This window comes from Pituophis catenifer, unplaced genomic scaffold (genome assembly GCF_029215685.1).
Source record: "Pituophis catenifer annectens isolate HBS135680 unplaced genomic scaffold, rPitCat1.0.hap2 SCAF_4, whole genome shotgun sequence".
Taxonomy (NCBI): domain Eukaryota; kingdom Metazoa; phylum Chordata; class Lepidosauria; order Squamata; family Colubridae; genus Pituophis; species Pituophis catenifer.
In genome coordinates, this window is record NW_027256884.1 from 52,382,489 (window position 1) to 52,400,801 (window position 18,313).

At 39.0% G+C, this 18,313-nt stretch overlaps 1 protein-coding gene across 2 annotated transcripts in view; it reads left to right on the forward strand.

The window, feature by feature from the left end:
• Positions 1-650: 650 nt before the first annotated feature.
• Positions 651-18,313, forward strand: part of PDHA1 (pyruvate dehydrogenase E1 subunit alpha 1) — a 42,244-nt gene continuing 24,581 nt past the window's right edge. The window contains exons 1-3 of one of the 2 annotated variants that reach the window (XM_070943873.1): positions 651-818; positions 12,455-12,469; positions 13,729-13,797. In XM_070943873.1, coding sequence (XP_070799974.1) covers positions 759-818; positions 12,455-12,469; positions 13,729-13,797 — 144 coding nt within the window. In that variant the 5' untranslated portion in view covers positions 651-758. The remainder of the gene's footprint in view (positions 819-12,454; positions 12,470-13,728; positions 13,798-18,313) is intronic. The other variant, XM_070943874.1, reaches the window with a different exon arrangement.

Here is an 18,313-nt window from a genome sequence, read left to right on the forward strand (position 1 = left end):
ACCAAGCCCCCTCCTTTTTCTGTTTGACAAAATGCAAGCTGGAAGTTGATGTAGGCAACAATGAAAGTGAGTCAGGTTTGAAGCAAATTTCTGCAAAGCTTATTTTATTGCTCTTCTTGCATGCTATTGTACTGAAAGAATTAGAGCATACACAGAGTGTTACCTAACTCAGCTTTTGTTATTCTGCTGAGCTGAACTCCATTGTAACCTAATGCATCACCAGCAAAGATAAAGCCTCCAGGCTTTTCTTTAAAAAGCAACCAAAATAAGGCTACAACTAAATAACCACATGGTTAGTGTATCTACATCCTGCAACGGTGCAAAAAGGACGTTTATCCTCGTCTCCCCGAAGCAAGGAACAATACGCCTTCTGGCTACTTATTAGCTGCGTGGAGATACGAGAAATACCTGAAACACGAAGCAGAATCGTGCGATCCGATTCTGAAACGCCGCTAGAAGCGGCGTTTTCCTCCTAGGCTCGCTGGCCACACATTTAAACGCGAAGAAAAGGGAAGCGTTGCACATTCGCACTGTTGCCCCCACGTGTCGAAGGCAAGCGCAGCAACCACGCCGGGGAGGGCGACGGTCGGCTCTCGGGATCCGCAGGGGGGCAAGCGAGAGCCACTCGGCTGTCACTCTGGGCAAAGAGCTCGTCTGCCCGGCAGCGGCGAAGAAGGGCAAGACGCCGAATCCTGAAGGAGACTCCGTCTCCGGCCTTGCTCCAGAAGCCTGCGGCCGGTGGGGATCCGGCACACTCCATGCGCAAGATGCTGGCCGCCCTCTCCCGCCTGCTGCAAGGTACGGCCGCCTCAAGACCGGTGAGTATCCCGGGGACGGGAAGTGTCGGCAATGGCCACCGCTCGCAGGCACCCCTTTCCCTGCGGTTGGAGCCCCCTGGGATAGCCCTTGCCCAAGTGCGTGGGTTGCAGGCGATCCCGGGTGGGCGCCTTGAATTAGCGCGCGCAAAGCGGCTCCGTTCTCCTGCCACTGTCGGCACCAGGTCTGGGCTTGGTTGCATCCCGTCGCCACCCAAGCGGGCCGGGACACTTTGCCTATTGGGGCTTTCATAAGAAAAGAGAAGGAAAGCAAGGCCCGGCTGGGGCCGCGATTGGCTTGGTGTGGACAGTTTCGAGGTGGATGTTAGAAGGTTTTTTTTTTTCAAAAAAAAATATTCCATAGATTATTCCTTCCTCTATTTTCATGTACCAAGTGTTTCTCAACCTTGGCAACTTTAAGATGAGTGGACTTCAACTCCTAGAATTCTCCAGCCAGCAGGCTTCCCTAGCTGGGCAATTCTGGGAGTTGTAGTCCACACATCTAAAATTGCCAAAATTAAGAAATATTGCATGTTTCTCACCCAGTTTTCACCCGTGCCCAATTGTAACTTTTCTACTGTGCATCTCCCTTTTCCAGGTTCCATTAACTGATGAAAAAGCTTGCCACTGAAAGCCAAATCTAGTCCTAAGTTCTGCCTCAGTTTACCTTCCCAATAAGCAACTGAAGAGGAAGATCATTTAAAAGCAGTTTATTAGGGTACTCTGATAAAGTGGGGTCTCTCTATGAAAAAAGAAGAGAGAACTCCAAGCCCCATGTTTCACTCCTTTTTATAGTTAACACAACAAAGAAAATGCAAGATTGGATAGGATAAAAGTAACCTCCCCTTTGTATAGGAAGTCAGTTACATGTAGTCAGACATGTTACATATTTGCATTCCATAATATCACACATGTTCATTAAAATGAGGTCTGACATCAGAAGGGGTGTAATAGTAAGGAAAAATGTTTTTTGGAGTTCACAAAAGAGATAAACCAGACCCCAATTTGTACTAAAAACATTTTCTTATCTGAAGCTCCTTTCCAGGTTGTTTATCAGTTTAGGAATGTTAAAAGCTAATAAACCTGAACATCATTTTAAAAGAGAGAAAATAAATCAAATTAAAATACAAAGTAACTATGCTAGGTAACAAACTACAAAACCCATGTCATTTGCCCTTCATACTTGTCTTGAGATTGTAAATAGAATATATGTTTTTATTTACAATAAAGTGTTTGCAGTATAATACATTCTGCTTTTCTTTGATTCCCTTTCCTATGATGGGTCCCCCTCTTACATACTTTTCACCTGTGGCCTACTTGAAACATCCCAAGGGGGCCATATGGCCCCAGGTAGAGAATCATTACTCTAACTGACTTATTTAATAGACTAAGCAATAGCCTTAATACAGTGCGTGAATGCAAATCAGGAACAAGAGTTTCTAACCTGACTAGGCTCTTTCCTGCTCCATTTGTATGGTAGGATACCAGATGTACACTGTGTACACAATTATTAAGTAAGTGAGTATTTTGATCATATCATTTTTATGCATATTTTCCTACCCCCATGCTGTATTAACTTGAATGCTTAGTGGATATAAGCCAGGGGTGAAATCTAAAATTTTTTGCTACTGGTTCTGTGGGCGTGGCTTAATTAGTGGGTGTGGCTTGGTGATAAGGTGACTGGGTGGGCGTGACCAAGTCAATGTCTTTGCCCTTTTTTAACCTACAAAACACAACACAACACAACTGGCTCACCCACAATGTAAAAGCAGCTGTGCTAGACCCAAAATGGCCCCGCAACAAGCAGGAACCTCACAGCCACAAAAAGCCCAAAAAACCAACTTTCACACTTTACACACACAAAATTCCACATACAGCTTTGTGAGATTTAGTGTATTTGTATAGTTAGAGTGAAACACTACAGAAACACACTAAATCTCAGAAAGCTGCACAAATATTATTTTATTTTTATTTATTTTTATTTTTATATAAAAACAACTAAATTTAAAACTTCCTAAACTTTAAATGGCTAGGTCTAAAAAAAGAACAACTAAAAAAAACCCCAATTAACTATTTTTTTTAAAGCTCCCAAAGGGGGAAAAAACTTACCCAATACAACAGGGGTCTCCAACCTTGGCAACTTTAAGACTTGTAGACTTCAACTCCCAGGATTCCTCAGCCAGCTTTGCTGGGAGTTGAAGTCCACAAGTCTAGGCAAGAAGGCAGGCAGGCAGAAAGAGCTGCTCACCGATGAGCTTGATTGCAGGCAGGGAGATTCAGTTGCTTGCATTGCATAATGGATTGCAGGTATTACAGCGTTGCGACCAGCAGCTAAGGTAAGCAAGCTGGGGGGTGGGGGGAGAAAAAAAGAAACTTTTTTTCTTTTACATGGCTCTGGCAATCCAAGCTGAGTTGCCTGATTAGCAGACAACTCAGTTGGGATCGGCTGGTCAGAGCCATTTAAAAGGAAAAATTGGCTCTGATGATCGTGCGGCTCAGCTGGGCATGGGGGAGCGGGGTCAGGGATTTTTGCTACTGGTTCTCCGAACTGCCCGCTGCCATCGCTACCTACTTGCCTGAGCTGGTCTGAACCGGGAGCATTTCACCCCTGATATAAGCATATAAGGTGTATTTGTGTAATGAGGGAGGGTGTGGCCTAATGAGATCAACACCCTATATCAAGGTGTGCATACTTATTAGGCAGCTTCTTTTCCTCAGGCAAAATGGGCCAAAAAAGAGATTTAAATGAAAAATAAAAAATTGTAAAAAGTCAAAGGAATGCAGCACTTTTGAAATTGCTAAGATATTGGGTCGTGATCACAGAACCATCAAACATTTTATTGCAAATAGTCAGCAGGATCGCAAGAAGCATGTTGAGAAAAAAAGATGCACGTTAACTGCCAAAGATTTGAGAAGAATCAAACGTGAAATTACCAGGAACCAATTATCTTCCAGCGCTGTCATATTCTAGAATTGCAACTTACCTGGAGAGCCCAGAGGTACAAGGTGTTCAGTGCTCAGAGACATGGCCAAAGTAAGGAAGGCTGAAACCCGACCAACACTGAAGAAGACACATAAGTTGAAATGGCAAGACTGGGCCAAGAAATATCTGATGACAGATTTTATGGACTGATGAGATGAAGTGATGGACCAGATGGATGGGCCCGTGTTTGGATCAGTAACGGGCACAGAGTCCCACTTCGACTCAGATGCCAGCAAGGTGGAGGTGGGGTACTGATATGGGCTGGTATTTTTACAGATGGGCTAGTTGGACCTTTTTGGGTTGAAAATGGACTCAAAATCAACTCCCAAAACTACTGCCAGTTTTTAGAAGACACTTTCTTCAAGCAGTGGTACAGGAAAAGGTCAGCGTCTTTCAAGAAGACCATGATTTTTATACTTCATCGCAGCATCAAGTACTCCACTGCGTGGCTAGCCAGTAAAGGTCTTAAAGATGAAAGAATAATGACATGGTCCTCTTCCTCACCTGACCTAAACCTTATTGAGAACTTGTGGGCCCTTCTTAAATGGGAGATTTATGGTGAAGGAAAACAGTATACCTCTCTGAACAGTGTCTGGGGAGGCTGTGGTTGCTGCTGCACAAAAAATTGATTGTCAATAGATCAAGAAAGAAGGGGAGGCGTGGTCAGCCTCGCGGCGGTACGATGGGTTTTTTGAGATCTCTTGAAGTCCTGTCAATATCCCAAGTGACCTAAATCATCCTTTAGGAACGACAGATAAGAGGATCACGGACTGGTCAGCACAGGGGGACTGCAAACTCCCTGGCTGAACCAGAAGACGCTCCTCAAACCAGACAGCAGAAAAGCGACCATAGAAGTCACTAGGAAGCTGGGGCAGCTGCAACGAAAGAGGAAGAACTTGTGAATGCTTTGAAGTACTTTGTTTTGAGCTTTGCTGGTGGACAGGGTGGTTAAAAATCAATGATTTTTTTAAAAAAATCAAAAAAATCAGATTTTTTTGATTTAAATCGGATTTTTTTGATTTAAATCGGACTTTTTTAAATAAAATGCTTTTTGAGGAAAATATATTACCATCCAAAGGTTATTCCATCATGAAATAAAGATTAGTTTTTTAATTATGTAGAATAAGGCTGTGTATGTTTAATTTTTTTGGTAAATAAATTCCATTAATCCATTCACAATGTCATGCTCTTCCAGAGGTTTTTGTAAGATTATTGGGCAGTTTCTCTGCCTACAAGATATTATCACAGATGCTTGGTTTACTTTTGCAGTTCTCAAAACTGAATTTGACTCAGCAGAGATCACATGCCTCTTCTTCACAGCAAAAATGTTATAACTCTGTTCGAGTTGAGAAAAAGACCTTAATCCTATTGTTCTACAAACCTATGAATATAGAATCAACCCCTTCAGTGCTAAGTTTCAAGAAGTTCAGTGAATAGAATAGAATAGAATAGAAACAATATTTTTCTGATTGTTTGGAGTGGAATAGATCTGCACAAGAAGAAAGTGAAACTAAGTGTGAGGAGGAAGGGGCAAGCAGACAAGCAGTACAAAATGAAAGTGAAACTTTCTGAGCACAATACTGCACAGCCACAGACAGTCAAGTCTTTGGATCTTTTTGTGTGTATGACCTGAGGTTTATCACATTCTTTCCTTGGAGGAAAAAACCTATAATGGCAGCAGGCCGTAAAAGAGACCCAGTTTGGCAATATTTTAATGAAGTTCCTTTACCTATCGGTAAGGCAGGCATGCGTGCAAACTGCAAACACTGCAACAAAGAAATGCAAGGTCTGGTGGCCCGAATGAGGCAACATCATGAGAAGTGCTGTGATGAAGATGACCAAAGAAACACATTTGAACAGGCAGGATCTTCAGGTTGGTAAACATTTTTATTGAATCATATTTCTAAAGACTGCCTTGAACTGTCATGTTTGAGCAAAATTATATTTCTTATTATTACTGCATGTTACTGTCATTTGGTACAGTTATGAAGAAAAGCAAATATTCCTTTTGGGGCAGTGCTGTGTACAATAAGCAGAAATTGTATAAACAATAAAATAACAGCATTGACTTTTTTGTTTAGGGGAATTCATGGATTCTGGAAACTATCCACCTTCAAGATCACTATCCTCCTGTTCTACAGTTTCAGAGTTATCCATCCAGGATAGCGCTTCATTAGCATCATCATCATCAGACACCCACAGCCACATATCACTATCATCTAAAAGAAAGAAAAAACCCTTCCCTCCTCGAACCACCATAGATAAGTTTGTGATAAAAACTAGCAGATTAGAAAAAGAGTTAATTGATGAAAAAATTGCCCAGTTTGTTTATGCAACGAACTCTTCTGTCTGACTGAGAACCCACATTTCATTAATATGGTTCAGTCACTGAGACCAGGATACAGTCCACCCAGCAGAGCAGATGTTGCAGGGAAACTGCTGGATAAAGTGTATGACAGAGAAATGGAGCAATGTGCAACAGCTCTGGAGGGTAGAATTGTTAACCTAAGTATTGATGGGTGGAGTAATGTCCACAATGATCCTATTGTATGTGTTTGTATAACAACAGAAGAAGGGAAAGTCTTCCTTGCAGAAACAATTGATACGTCAGGAAATGCACACACAGCAGAATACTTACAAGAAGTGGCAGTAAAAGCTATAATAACATGTGAACAAAAATTCAAATGTCTAGTCGCAGTTTGGTCACAAACAATGCTGCAAATGTATCCAAGATGAGAAGAAATTTAGAAGAGCAGGAAGGGAATACAAAGCTAATAACATATGGTTGCAGTGCTCATTTGCTGCACCTCTTAGCCAAAGACTTAAGTATTCCAGAAATAAAGACTAATATTGTTGAAATTGCTAAATACTTCCATAACAATCATTTTGCTGCAGCAGCTCTGAAAAGGATGGGTGGAACCAAGCTAACGCTCCCACAAGATGTTAGATGGAACTCTGTGGTGGACTGTTTTGAGCAGTATATCAAGAACTGGCCTAGTCTGATGACAGTTTGTGAAGAAAATCGAGATAAAATAGATGGCACTGTCACGGCCAAAATCCTCAACATTGGGTTTAAGAGAAATGTTGAACATATGCTGAGCATCCTGAAACCCATCTCTGAAGCTTTAAACAAAATACAGAAAAATAGCTGTTTTATTGCTGATGCTGTTGAAATTTGGAAGGAACTGAGTGAACACTTAAAAACAGAACTACACATGGACAGAATTAAATTACAAGCATTAAAAAAATGAATGGGACAAGTACTGTCTCCAGCTCATTTTTTGGCAAATATTGTCAATATCCAGTATCAGGGTCAAAACCTAAGTGCTGAGGAAGAGGAGTTAGCTATGACATGGGTATCCAGCAATCATCCATCTGTAATGCCAACTATAATAAACTTCAAAGCTAAGGGGGAACCATAAGAAATATATGTTTGCTGAAGATATTTTAAAGAAAGTCACACCAGTGAACTGGTGGAAGTCACTTAAGCACTTGGATTTAGAGACTGTTCAAGTAATGATTTCACTTTTAACAGCAGTAGCTTCTTCTGCAGGCGTTGAAAGAATATTCTCTTCCTTTGGACTCATTCATTCTAAACTGAGAAATTGTTTGGGACCCGATAAAGCAGGAAAGCTTGTTTTTCTTTTCCAGATTATGAACAAAGAAGATGTAGATGACGAGTGAGCTACAGAGGACAGTATTTAAGTTTTTCATGTGTAGGCTGGGCTGACAGTCTAAGTTTCTTAAAATATATACATTTTGTTTAGCCAAATTAAACAAATATATATATTTTGTTTAGCCAAATTAAACAAACATGGATGTTTGTTTAAGCAAATAACATATGCTGTAATGTTATTGTTTCAGTTGAATAAATCTATTTAAATTGTTATTATTAAGGTAATGATTATTTTTCTCCTTCCTAAGTACAACAGAAAAGTTGTCCAAATATGAATGATTAACCTATTAAACGGGGGATAAGAAAACTAATATGAAAAGTTGTTATTCTAAAAATCTTCATCTACTTGCATATTAAAGTTATACCAGCAAGAATTAGTCTTTATGTAGAAAACTATGATTTAAATCAAGCCTTACTGACTGATGATGATGATTTAAATCGTGATCAGTTTGATTTAAATCAAATCCACCCTACTGGTGGATAAGTGAAAGGCATTCTATTCTGTGTTTTATTTTTCTATTTCTTTTGTGGGACTTTTTTTTTTAATATGCCTTTTTGCCATTTGACTAAAAAGAACTAGATTGATAAGAATTTGGATTAAGACTGGAAGAGTCAGAAGAAAAATTTTTCTTTTTGGCTGTTTGGATTTTTATCTCTCATTTTTTATTTTTTGCAGCTGATTTTTTTCTTTTTCTTCTTCTGTTGTCATCCAAGCAGACGCCAGTGATGTGGCAGTAGGAGTGGTCCTACTTCAAAACAATGAACAGGGCCAGTTGCAACCATGTGCATACACATCCAAGAAATTGACAGAAACCGAGAAAAGATGGGGCCATATGGGAGAAAGAGGCTTATGCAGTATGATGGGCCCTTTCACGTGGAGACAATTCTTAGAAGGGAACAAAATACCCTTTGAAGTCTGGACTGATAATAAAAACATAGAATCTCTGAAGACCTGAACTTTCCCCCAAACAAGTACGTTGGGCACAATACTTTAAATGTTTTAATTTTACCCTCAAATATCTCCCAAGAGGAAAAAACTTCTTAGCTCATGCCCTGTCCAGGAAACCTCAATACAACAGTAAAAAGATGGAAATTGTTAAACCTATGCTCCAAACACACCAGCTAGCCGCCAGAGTAGTTACTCGAGCACAAGCCAAAAAAGAACCGCTTGCCGACAATGCAATGGTCTCAAAATTTAAGGAGGCACTACTTAAGGACGACTGGTTCTAGGCACACAAAAACATTTTGTGTGTTTAGCCTGAGTTGAAAACAAACTTTACGTCCCTGCTAGCCAAAGATTGGAGCTTATGAAACCATGCTGGACATTTTGGATTTGTGAAAACGCTACACCTAATCAAAAGGCAATTCTGGTGGCCATCCCTTAAAAAAGACATTGAGAGCTACGTGGCTAGCTGCCCCACCTGCACAGCTGCAAAAAGATGACAAGGAAAAGTCCCCAAGATTCTTACAAACTGTGGCAAATCCTTCAGCACCATGGAGAGAGATTTCTATGGATTTTATAGTGGAGCTGCCTGACAGCACGGGAAACAGAGTTATTTGGGTTGTAACGGACCTCTTTTCAAAACAGGTCCATTTCATACACTGCCAGAAGATCCCAACAGCCAAAGCATTAGCAAAAATGTTTTTAGTCCATATTTATTGCCTTCATGGAGCTCCCCATCCGATTATCTCAGAGAGAGATGTCCAATTCACCTCCAAATTTTGGCGGGCTTTTAAAAATCTATTAGGGTCCACCCAGGTACTGTCCTCTTCACACCACCCCCAAACAAACGGGGGGGGGGGGGCTGAAAAAACTAATGGCATATTGGAACAATATTTAAGATGTTTTATTAACTACAGGACAATTGAACTGAACTGTTACATTTTGCTGAAGTAGCTTACAGCAACTCTGTAGCAGTAACAGTGGCTTCACCCCATTTCAGGTAGCCACAGGACAAGAATTTAATACCATGCCAGAGCAGCTAAGGAACCTGGCATCCCCTCCCTGAAGGAGTGGATAAACAACCTACAAACCACTTGGCCAGTGGTCAGATTAGTGCTACAAGAGGCTAGAGCAGCTTTTAAAATTCAAGCCGACAAATGCTGTGAACCCAAACCATTCAAAGTTGGAGACCGCGTATATCTATCCACAAAGTTTCTACAATCCTTACAACCGTCTAAAAATCTGGGACCAAAATTCATTGGCCCATTCCCCATCACCAGAATCATAAACCCTGTCTTGGTAGAACTCCTCCTTCTTAGGCAGGTTCATCCAGTGTTTCACTGCAGCCTACTCAAGCAAGAAATCTCTTCAAAAGTCAGACCCCCTTTGCCCCCACCTCCAAACCCCATTATGGTGGAAGGAGAACAACATTTTGAAATCAAAGACATTCTTGACTCCTGCACTCACCACGGCTCCACACAATATTTAGTGGCATGGAAACATCTACCATCCTCTCAGAACCAATGGGTAGCCAAAAAACATGTAAAAACCCCACACTGTAAAGGAAATTCCACTTGAAATACCCATACAAACCATCCTAAATCTTAATGTATTATATGTTTTATGTCTTTCTAGGTGGGTTTTCGATTTTTCTGAGGAGGCAATATGTCAAATCCATGTATCTGCCATTCTTCGTGGAAGAAGGGAGGGATTTAGACTTGTCACATTTAGTTTTTTTCCTATGTGTCCTAAGTATCCAATTTCTTGCCTGATCCTCTTTGTATAAACTTTAACCTGATTTATAATCGTTGCCTGGTGCCAGGAACGCCTGGAGAATTCTCATACCTTGGGAAATGAAAGGGAAGTGGGGGGAATGAGTGGATTGTGAGATGACCCTGAGAAGCTCTTTGTATCTGTTTCTCAGAGAGGCTGGTGCAATTCATATTCACACCGGCAGATTGGTCGGAATCCACATCAGAAGGTGGGGAGGGAGTTCCTAATTTCCTTTATCCTGAACTGCATCCCCTGAGGGACCTCAGAGCCTGCTTTGAGTTTTGACTTACTTTCATCCCTTTCAATATAAGGTTCCTTTTGAAATACAAAGTTCTCAAGAGTTTGTATTTTCTTGGAAGGGGAGGGGGGGAGAACTTGGTCCTCATAGTCATGCATTCTGGAGAGAGAGAAGTTCCCTGAGGACGGGCTCCAGCATGAGTCTAAAAGCTTAGAAGACTAAATTTCTAGTCCCAGTGACCGCCTCAGATTGGATCCTGCAACAAATTAGATCAATATTTAGATTTACAAGATTGTGTGAACACTCTATGAACACTTCATTTAGATTTCAGCATGTAGTGTAAACTCAGACATTTGAGTAACCATTGCTTAGTTAATCATGAATGTGTTTTGTAAACAAACAGAAAGAACAGAATTTTTCAGTTCTACTTTTTGAATTCTTGTATAGTGTGTCTAGTGTGAATATTTAAAGTGCGGTCAGCCTACAACATGTCCATAAAGAGTAAGCACTTGGTCAGGCTTGGGAGGTGTTATTGAAGGAGACATTTTTGTTCCAATGTGTGGTTTAACAGTATTAAGCAAAGTATATTATAGGGCTGTCATAAGCTATCAGATGTTGCAGGGGAAACAGTGATATTCCCTGCATGATATTTCAAGCCCAGCTTTTAATATAGGGATAAATCTGTGCCAAATTGGTATTGCTTTATATTTCATTTCAGATCACTTTAGATCAATTTGCAATATGAATCTTAATAATACTATGCAACATAAATTCTAAGCTACTTAGGTTTGGATCTCATGATCCAAGGTGCTCTTGTCATAAATTAATCTTTCTAAACCACATTCCTTTATTTTGTTCTGAAATTTATATCAATGAGCTATTTTTTTTTAAAAAAAAATGTTTTTATTCATAGTAACTAGCAAGTTAGAACAAAAAATTTTAATTCTACTTTTTGGATTCTTTGAGAGTGGATTTGCAGGATTCCAATAAAAATCCTGTTTAAAAATCCAAGATTTAGGGGGCTTAAAGAAATTATTGCCCATTATAAACCTCAATGGTATTTTTTGTATTTAGGTTTTAATACTGTACTATACTAAACCATGATTTTATCAATGGTTTGTTGAATAAACCACAGTTTACAAGTTCATACGACACTGAGCCATAGTATGAACAGTTGTTAAAGTCACACAAACAAAAAAGGAAAATTGCGGTTTAACAATAAAACAATAGATGATCATTTTTTCCTACTCTTGAGAACAATAGATGGAACTTCAATTGAAGCAAAGGTTTTCTGTATCAATACCTGTATGTATATTTGTTTGTTTGATTGATTGATTTGCTGCCTATTCTGTCATGGGGCTACTCTAGATGGTTTTTAACAATAAAAAAGTTATATAGAGTTGTATATATTGATAATACTAAACCTTGGCATCCAGAGATGCCAAGTAGAAATTACATAAAATGAGAGACAGGACTGAGCCCTCGATCTCTTGTTTCTGCAATGAGCAAATTAGAAGGAGTGGAATCTGCAAAATTGTGCTTCAAATTCTCAATCTTGCAGACAGTCCAGTGCAAAACAGTGCCTGATTCCTTTATGCCTTTATCACCTTTCAGGTCCCATCAAATGACACAAGAGCAACTAATGAATCTTCATTCCAAGCCCAGGCCTGAACCCTGATTTAGAGAGACCCAGATAGTCTGCTTCACAAAAATCAGCAGGAAAATCTTTTTGACTTGGATTGTGTGTATGAAGATTGGTGCACAAATAGGGATAATTGCTACTTTGGTGCATTAAAAATAACAGCATCTATTCTTCATTATGCTAAAATATTATAATGCAATAACTTTTTAAAGGAAGTTTTACTGTTGCATAAAAAAGAACTCTGCGCTGAATAAATAGATGTCACTTGGCTAAATAAAATTGGTACTAAAATATATATTTGTAAGGAATCATTTTTCCCCACATCTGTATGATGGTAGCTGATATTCCTTTCTATTTTTGTTTTTTCCAATTCTACTGCTTCAGGGAGCTGTTAGTGAGGTAAGACCAGTATTTTAATTGTATGAATGTTCATAACAAGCCATAATCTGTTGTGCAAAAAATATATATTCTGTTCTGATTTGTTATTTTAATGGTCCATTTATTCCTGGATAGAAAATTGAAATCTTGCTTGGTAGCCCTTCTAATTTTAAGACATTCAGTTCAGTAAAAGTTATTTCTAGCATAATTATCATGCTAGACCAAAGTTAGCAGCTTCAGCATTTCCTGTCAATAGACAATTCTGTTGATTTTTGCACAGTTGAGAAAACAGTTTTCAAGTGCATGAAATATGAGAATTTATCTTTTTCTGGAAATATTAGAAAATCTAAGTAATATAAGCATTGCTAAAAATTTTATCATTGCCTGTATTTTACTATTACAGTATTACGTTTCTTTTTGTGTCCTCTAAATCATATATTCTGTGGCATTTTGCTGCTGTAGCAAATCCTGCATGAACACAAGTGGTAATAATCGATTGCACATACATGTTGCAAAATAATCACAGGTGATAGACTGTGTCACATTGATGTCACATGACGTATTGTGATTTTTTTGCCTTTGCGGAGCTAGGGTGGGTGTGGCCTGCACATTACGCATCCAGCCCGTGGCCCGCCAGTTCGACACCCCTGCTGTAGAGTGTTTAAGGCATTTAGTTTCTTAAGTGTTCTTTTTTCTTACCTGCATTATTTTAACTTGATTCTGATTAAATTGCTTTTTTCTCCCTGCTTTTTCCATTACAAATCTTCCAAAATAGAAAATACAAATGTATTTATGGGACCCACATAATTCAATATATTTCCTGTAAAATATATTGTTTATTGTAATAAATTCTTATTCTATGAGCTTGATTGTTTACTTGCAGATGTTTTATTAGGCAGCTATCTTACATCATCAGCCTTACACAAATTTGGAAAGCACCAAAAATTCCACAGTTCAACCCTAAATTAGAGATATTTCCTTTTGTTGGTATCTTATAATTAATTTTTGAATTATATTTATTTTCATATTTCCTTATTTTTATATTGTTTTTTTAAATTTACCCACAGTTAATTGGAATCAAGCATCAAAATGGAATGAATCAATAATAAATACAGACTTAAAAACTACTTATAAAATATCCATTGTAATCTTTAAAAGTTAAAAATTGTTAGATGTAAATTGAAATCATCTTGAAGCAGATAGGAATATTTTTTAAAAATATTATTTTAATTTAACATACATCTGTATATCTGTTTTTTGCCTCTCTTTTTTATTGAAAGGTTGCCCGTGTGGTTGTTGCTTCTCGTAATTATGCAGATTTTGCAAACGAGGCTACATTTGAAATTAAGGTAAACAGATTTATTATTTTAGAAATTTTAGAAAACTAATACTAAACTAAAACTAAAACATATTTTAGTGTTGTGCAATATATTAAAGAATCTTTTGGATGTATCCAAATGATTTCTTTATAAAGTCAAATTCCTTTATATTGAAATAAGATTACAAGATATTACATGATATATTACAAGATATATTTTTAAGTATAAAATGGAGAACATCATTTCTTGGATTGAAATACACTTACAGGAAAACTACAAAATAACTTTTAACATGCAATTTATCATTAATTTTATTTTATTATTTAATTTTCTTTAAACGAAAGACATATTTGCTGATTCTAAGCCACACTGTGGTCATTCAGTATGTTTTAGAAATTATGTAAAAACTATTTTTATGAGCTGGTGTGAAATACTGATCTTACAATTATACTGCAGATATGAGGAGAGAGTATAATGGCCATAAATAGGGAATGTGGGAGCCATGGGAAGCCTGTCCTGCTTTCTAATGTAAGAGTCCTGTTAAATTTCATCAGGTTCTACCTTTCATCAATTTCATACTTTTTGGCCAAAGCAGAACATTTCAGAGTACAGTCTTAACAACTGCCCTGTTTAGCAGCCGTTCAGAGTTACATGGTTCTGAAATAATAACTTTATCTTTACACTGGTCTTCACACTTATGATAGTTGTAGCATCCCTGTGGTCATGCGACCAATATCAAGTCTTTTATTCACATGGATAAACAAAAATCAAATGTAATTAGTCCCAACAAACTTTGTTCTGGCCAAGGAATCTGAATTGCTTGCTGTATACTAGAAAACGAACGGTTGTCTGTGACAGCCGGCCACTCCCAAACCTCTACTATTTATTTCCCAGCCAGGGAGGGGCTGGCTAGCATCTACATCTGCTTTTCCCTGAGAGCGGGCTTATTGTTTTCCTTTGCTCTCCTCTCCTTTCCTCTCTACGCATACGCGCATCTGGGGTGGGCCTCATCTGTTCCTCCCTCTCACTCAGCTCAGGACCCAAAGAGAGCTGCCTCTCCACCTGGATGGAAGGCCCCGGCTCTGCCTCTGTCGCTGTTTCCCTATCAGAGCCTTCCAAAGTCTCCAAAGCTGGCCCAGGCTTTCCCTCAACCTCTTTGTCTGACTCTGCTGCTAGCTCTGCTGGCAGCCAATGGGCTACAACAGCTTCTGATAATTAGAGTTCAATGGAAAAGCCAATAGTAAAATTGGAAGTTGTAGTCATGTGATGTCTTGCTTAACAACCGGATTGCTTAGCGAAGTTGCCAGTCTTAATTGTGACTGTTAAGTGAGAACTACCTATGAGTAGTTTAGGCAGTTATAAAACTGTTACAGTGGAGATTTCTATCCAGGACAGGGGTGTTAAACTCACATCGTCACGGCATCACGTGATGTATCACGACTTTTTCCCCTTCACTAAACCGGGCGTGGGCATGGCCAGCACGGGACACATCCAGCCCGCGAGCCACAAGTTTGACACCCCGATCTAGGAAGTGCAATAAGTTTTAAGGATATTCTCTTACCCCACTGGGTTCAGCTGTGGTGCTAGAGTAAATTGCTGTATGATTGTTTGAAAGGGAGTGAGATGAGTAAAACAATTTGTAAAAATATTAAGTGTGGCAGAAGTCAAGGAAAGCATCTGGTGCTAGATTGTTCACCAAAGAGACCACGATGCCTAGTTCTGGATTATTTCAATATTATACATTTTTGCTCATAAGTTTACATACCCTGGCAGAATTTATGATTTTTTGGCCATTTTTCAGAGAATATGAATGATAACACGAAAACCTTTCTTTCACTCATGTTTACTGTTTGGCTGAAGCCATTTATTGATAATACTCTTTTTCAATCATAATAACAACAGAAACTACCCAAATGACCCTGATCACAAGTTTATATACCCCAGTTCTTAATACGGTGTATTGCCCCCTTTAACATCAATGACAGCTTGAAGTCTTTTGTGGTATGTGTGGATGAGGCTCTTTATCTTCTCAGATGGTAAAGCTGCCCATTCTTCCTGGCAAAAAGCCTCCAGGTCCTGTAAATTCTTGGGCTGTCTTGCATGAACTGCAGGTTTGAGATCTCCCCAGAGTGGCTCAATGATATTGAGGTCAGGAGACTGAGATGGCCACTCCAGAACCTTCACTTTATTCTGCTGTAGCCAATGACAAGTCGACTTGGCCTTGTGTTTAGGATCATTGCCATGTTGGAATGTCCAAGTACGTCCCATGCGCAGCTTCTGGGCTGATGAATGCAAATTGTCCTCCAGTATCTTTTGGTAACATACTGCATTCATCGTACCATCAATTCTGACCAAATTTCCTGTGCCTTTATAGCTCACACATCCCCAAAACATCAGTGATCCACCATTGTGTTTCACAGTAGGAATGGTGTATTTTTCAACATAGGCCTTGTTGACTTCTCTCCAAATGTAGTGTTTATGGTTGTGTCCGAAAAACTCAATTTTGGTCTCATCACTCCAAATGACTTTGTGCCAGAAGGTTTGAGGCTTGTCTCTGTGCTGTTTGGCGTATTGTAAGTGGGATACTTTGTGGCATTTGCGTAGTAACGGCTTTCTTCTGGCGACTCGACCATGCAGCTCATTTTTCTTCAAGTGCCTCCTTATTGTGTATCTTGAAACAGCCACACCACATGTTTTCAGGGAATCCTGTATTTCACCTGAAGTTATTTGTGGGTTTTTCTTTGCATCCCGAACAATTTTCCTGGCAGCTGTGGCTGAAAGTTTAGTTGGTCTACCTGACTGTGGTTTAGTTTCAACAGAACTCTTCATTTTCCACTTCTTGATTAGAGTTTGAACACTGCTGATTGGCATTCTCAATTCCTTGGATATCTTTTTATATCTCTTTCCTGTTTTATATAGTTCAACTATCTTTTCCCATAGATCCTTTGACAATTCTTTTGCTTTCCCCATGACTCAGAATCCAGAAATGTCAGTGCATCACTGGATGAAGGATACAAGGGTCTGTCAGGAGCCAGAAACTCATTGACCTTTTATACACACTCACTATAATTACATGCAAACAGATCACAGGTGGGGATGGTTACCTTTAATAGCCATTCACACCCCTTTGTGTCAACCTGTGTGCATGTTATCAGGCCACAATCACCAAGGTATATAAACTTGTGATCAGGGTCATTTGGGTAGTTTCTGTTGTCATTATGATAGAAACAGAGTAAACACAGTTGATTGATAATAAATGGCTTCAGCCAAACACTACCCATGAGTGAGAGAAAGGTTTTCATGTTATCATTCATATTCTCTGAAAAATGGCCAGGAAATCATAAATTCTGCCAGGGTATGTAAACTTATGAGCACAACTGTATGTTCAAAAAGATCAGAATTGCTTCAGGAAGCTGTTTAATAGTGCATGAAAATCATAATCTATTTTTGCTCCTAGTTCTGCTTCTCTTCAGAAGTTTATTGTATATCAACCTAATGGTTCCATTTAGCTGCTATAATTTACATTGTTTAACTGATTTGTGAAGTAATCCAGTATTTTACAGCCATTTAAATAAATGGCTATCTCTATTATTGTTGGTAATAAAATATATTAATGTGTTGTATAAATAATTGCTTTGGCCCATTCAGAATGTACTATTGACTAATTTATTAAGTGACCATAAGTGGTAATATTACAGATTTTTTTTCTTCTTGCCACTTGATCCACATTATATAAATCTGTCATATGTTAAAGTAATCTTATTTTCTAAGTAGAAGAATTTTCCCCCTTGCATTAAGAGCACTAAACCCCTAAGATTTCACTGCTGTTGCTCTTTCTACCCCTGGAATTTACTATCCCTTGGGAAGATGGCTAGGTAATAGTTCCAGGATTGTGTGTATTCCATTTTCAAGGTTGGAAATGACACCAACCTTGATTCTTGACAGAATTGTGCATCACCTACAAAAACAGGCTTGCATTTTCAGGGTCCTCCTGATTCACAGCTACTGCTGGAGGAGCAGGTTGAGACCACAACCAGAAGACTTTTATCAAGTTTCAGCATCAGTCAAGCTTTACACAGAATAGGATACTTTGAAGATGGTTACTCAAGCCATTGTCACTTTGCTCCTGCATAGTTGATCTGCAAAGTTGATCTGCATAGCACTACTTTTGAAAATAAAGTTCAGCTGCTACAAAATCCACCTACCTCAAATACTACTAATAACACTACTGTAACAGGAACTGCATTGATTATTGGTTTCTAAATGCAGTTCAGGGCGCTGATTATTTCTGTAAAGCCTGCATAACTCAGAGCCTGAGTTTCTTATTAATTCTAAATAATTGTGGCTGTTAAACCCAAATGAAAACAAGTATCTCTTATATGTAATTATGGCAGGAGATGGCATGCAAAGAGAGACATTGACAAGTAAATATCTTTGTGGCTGGGAGCAGATAGAGCAGGGGTGTCAAACTCAATTTCATTGAGGGCCACATCAGGGTTGTGGTTGACTTTGGAGGGCCAGGGTGGGTGTGTCTAGGGTGTGCATG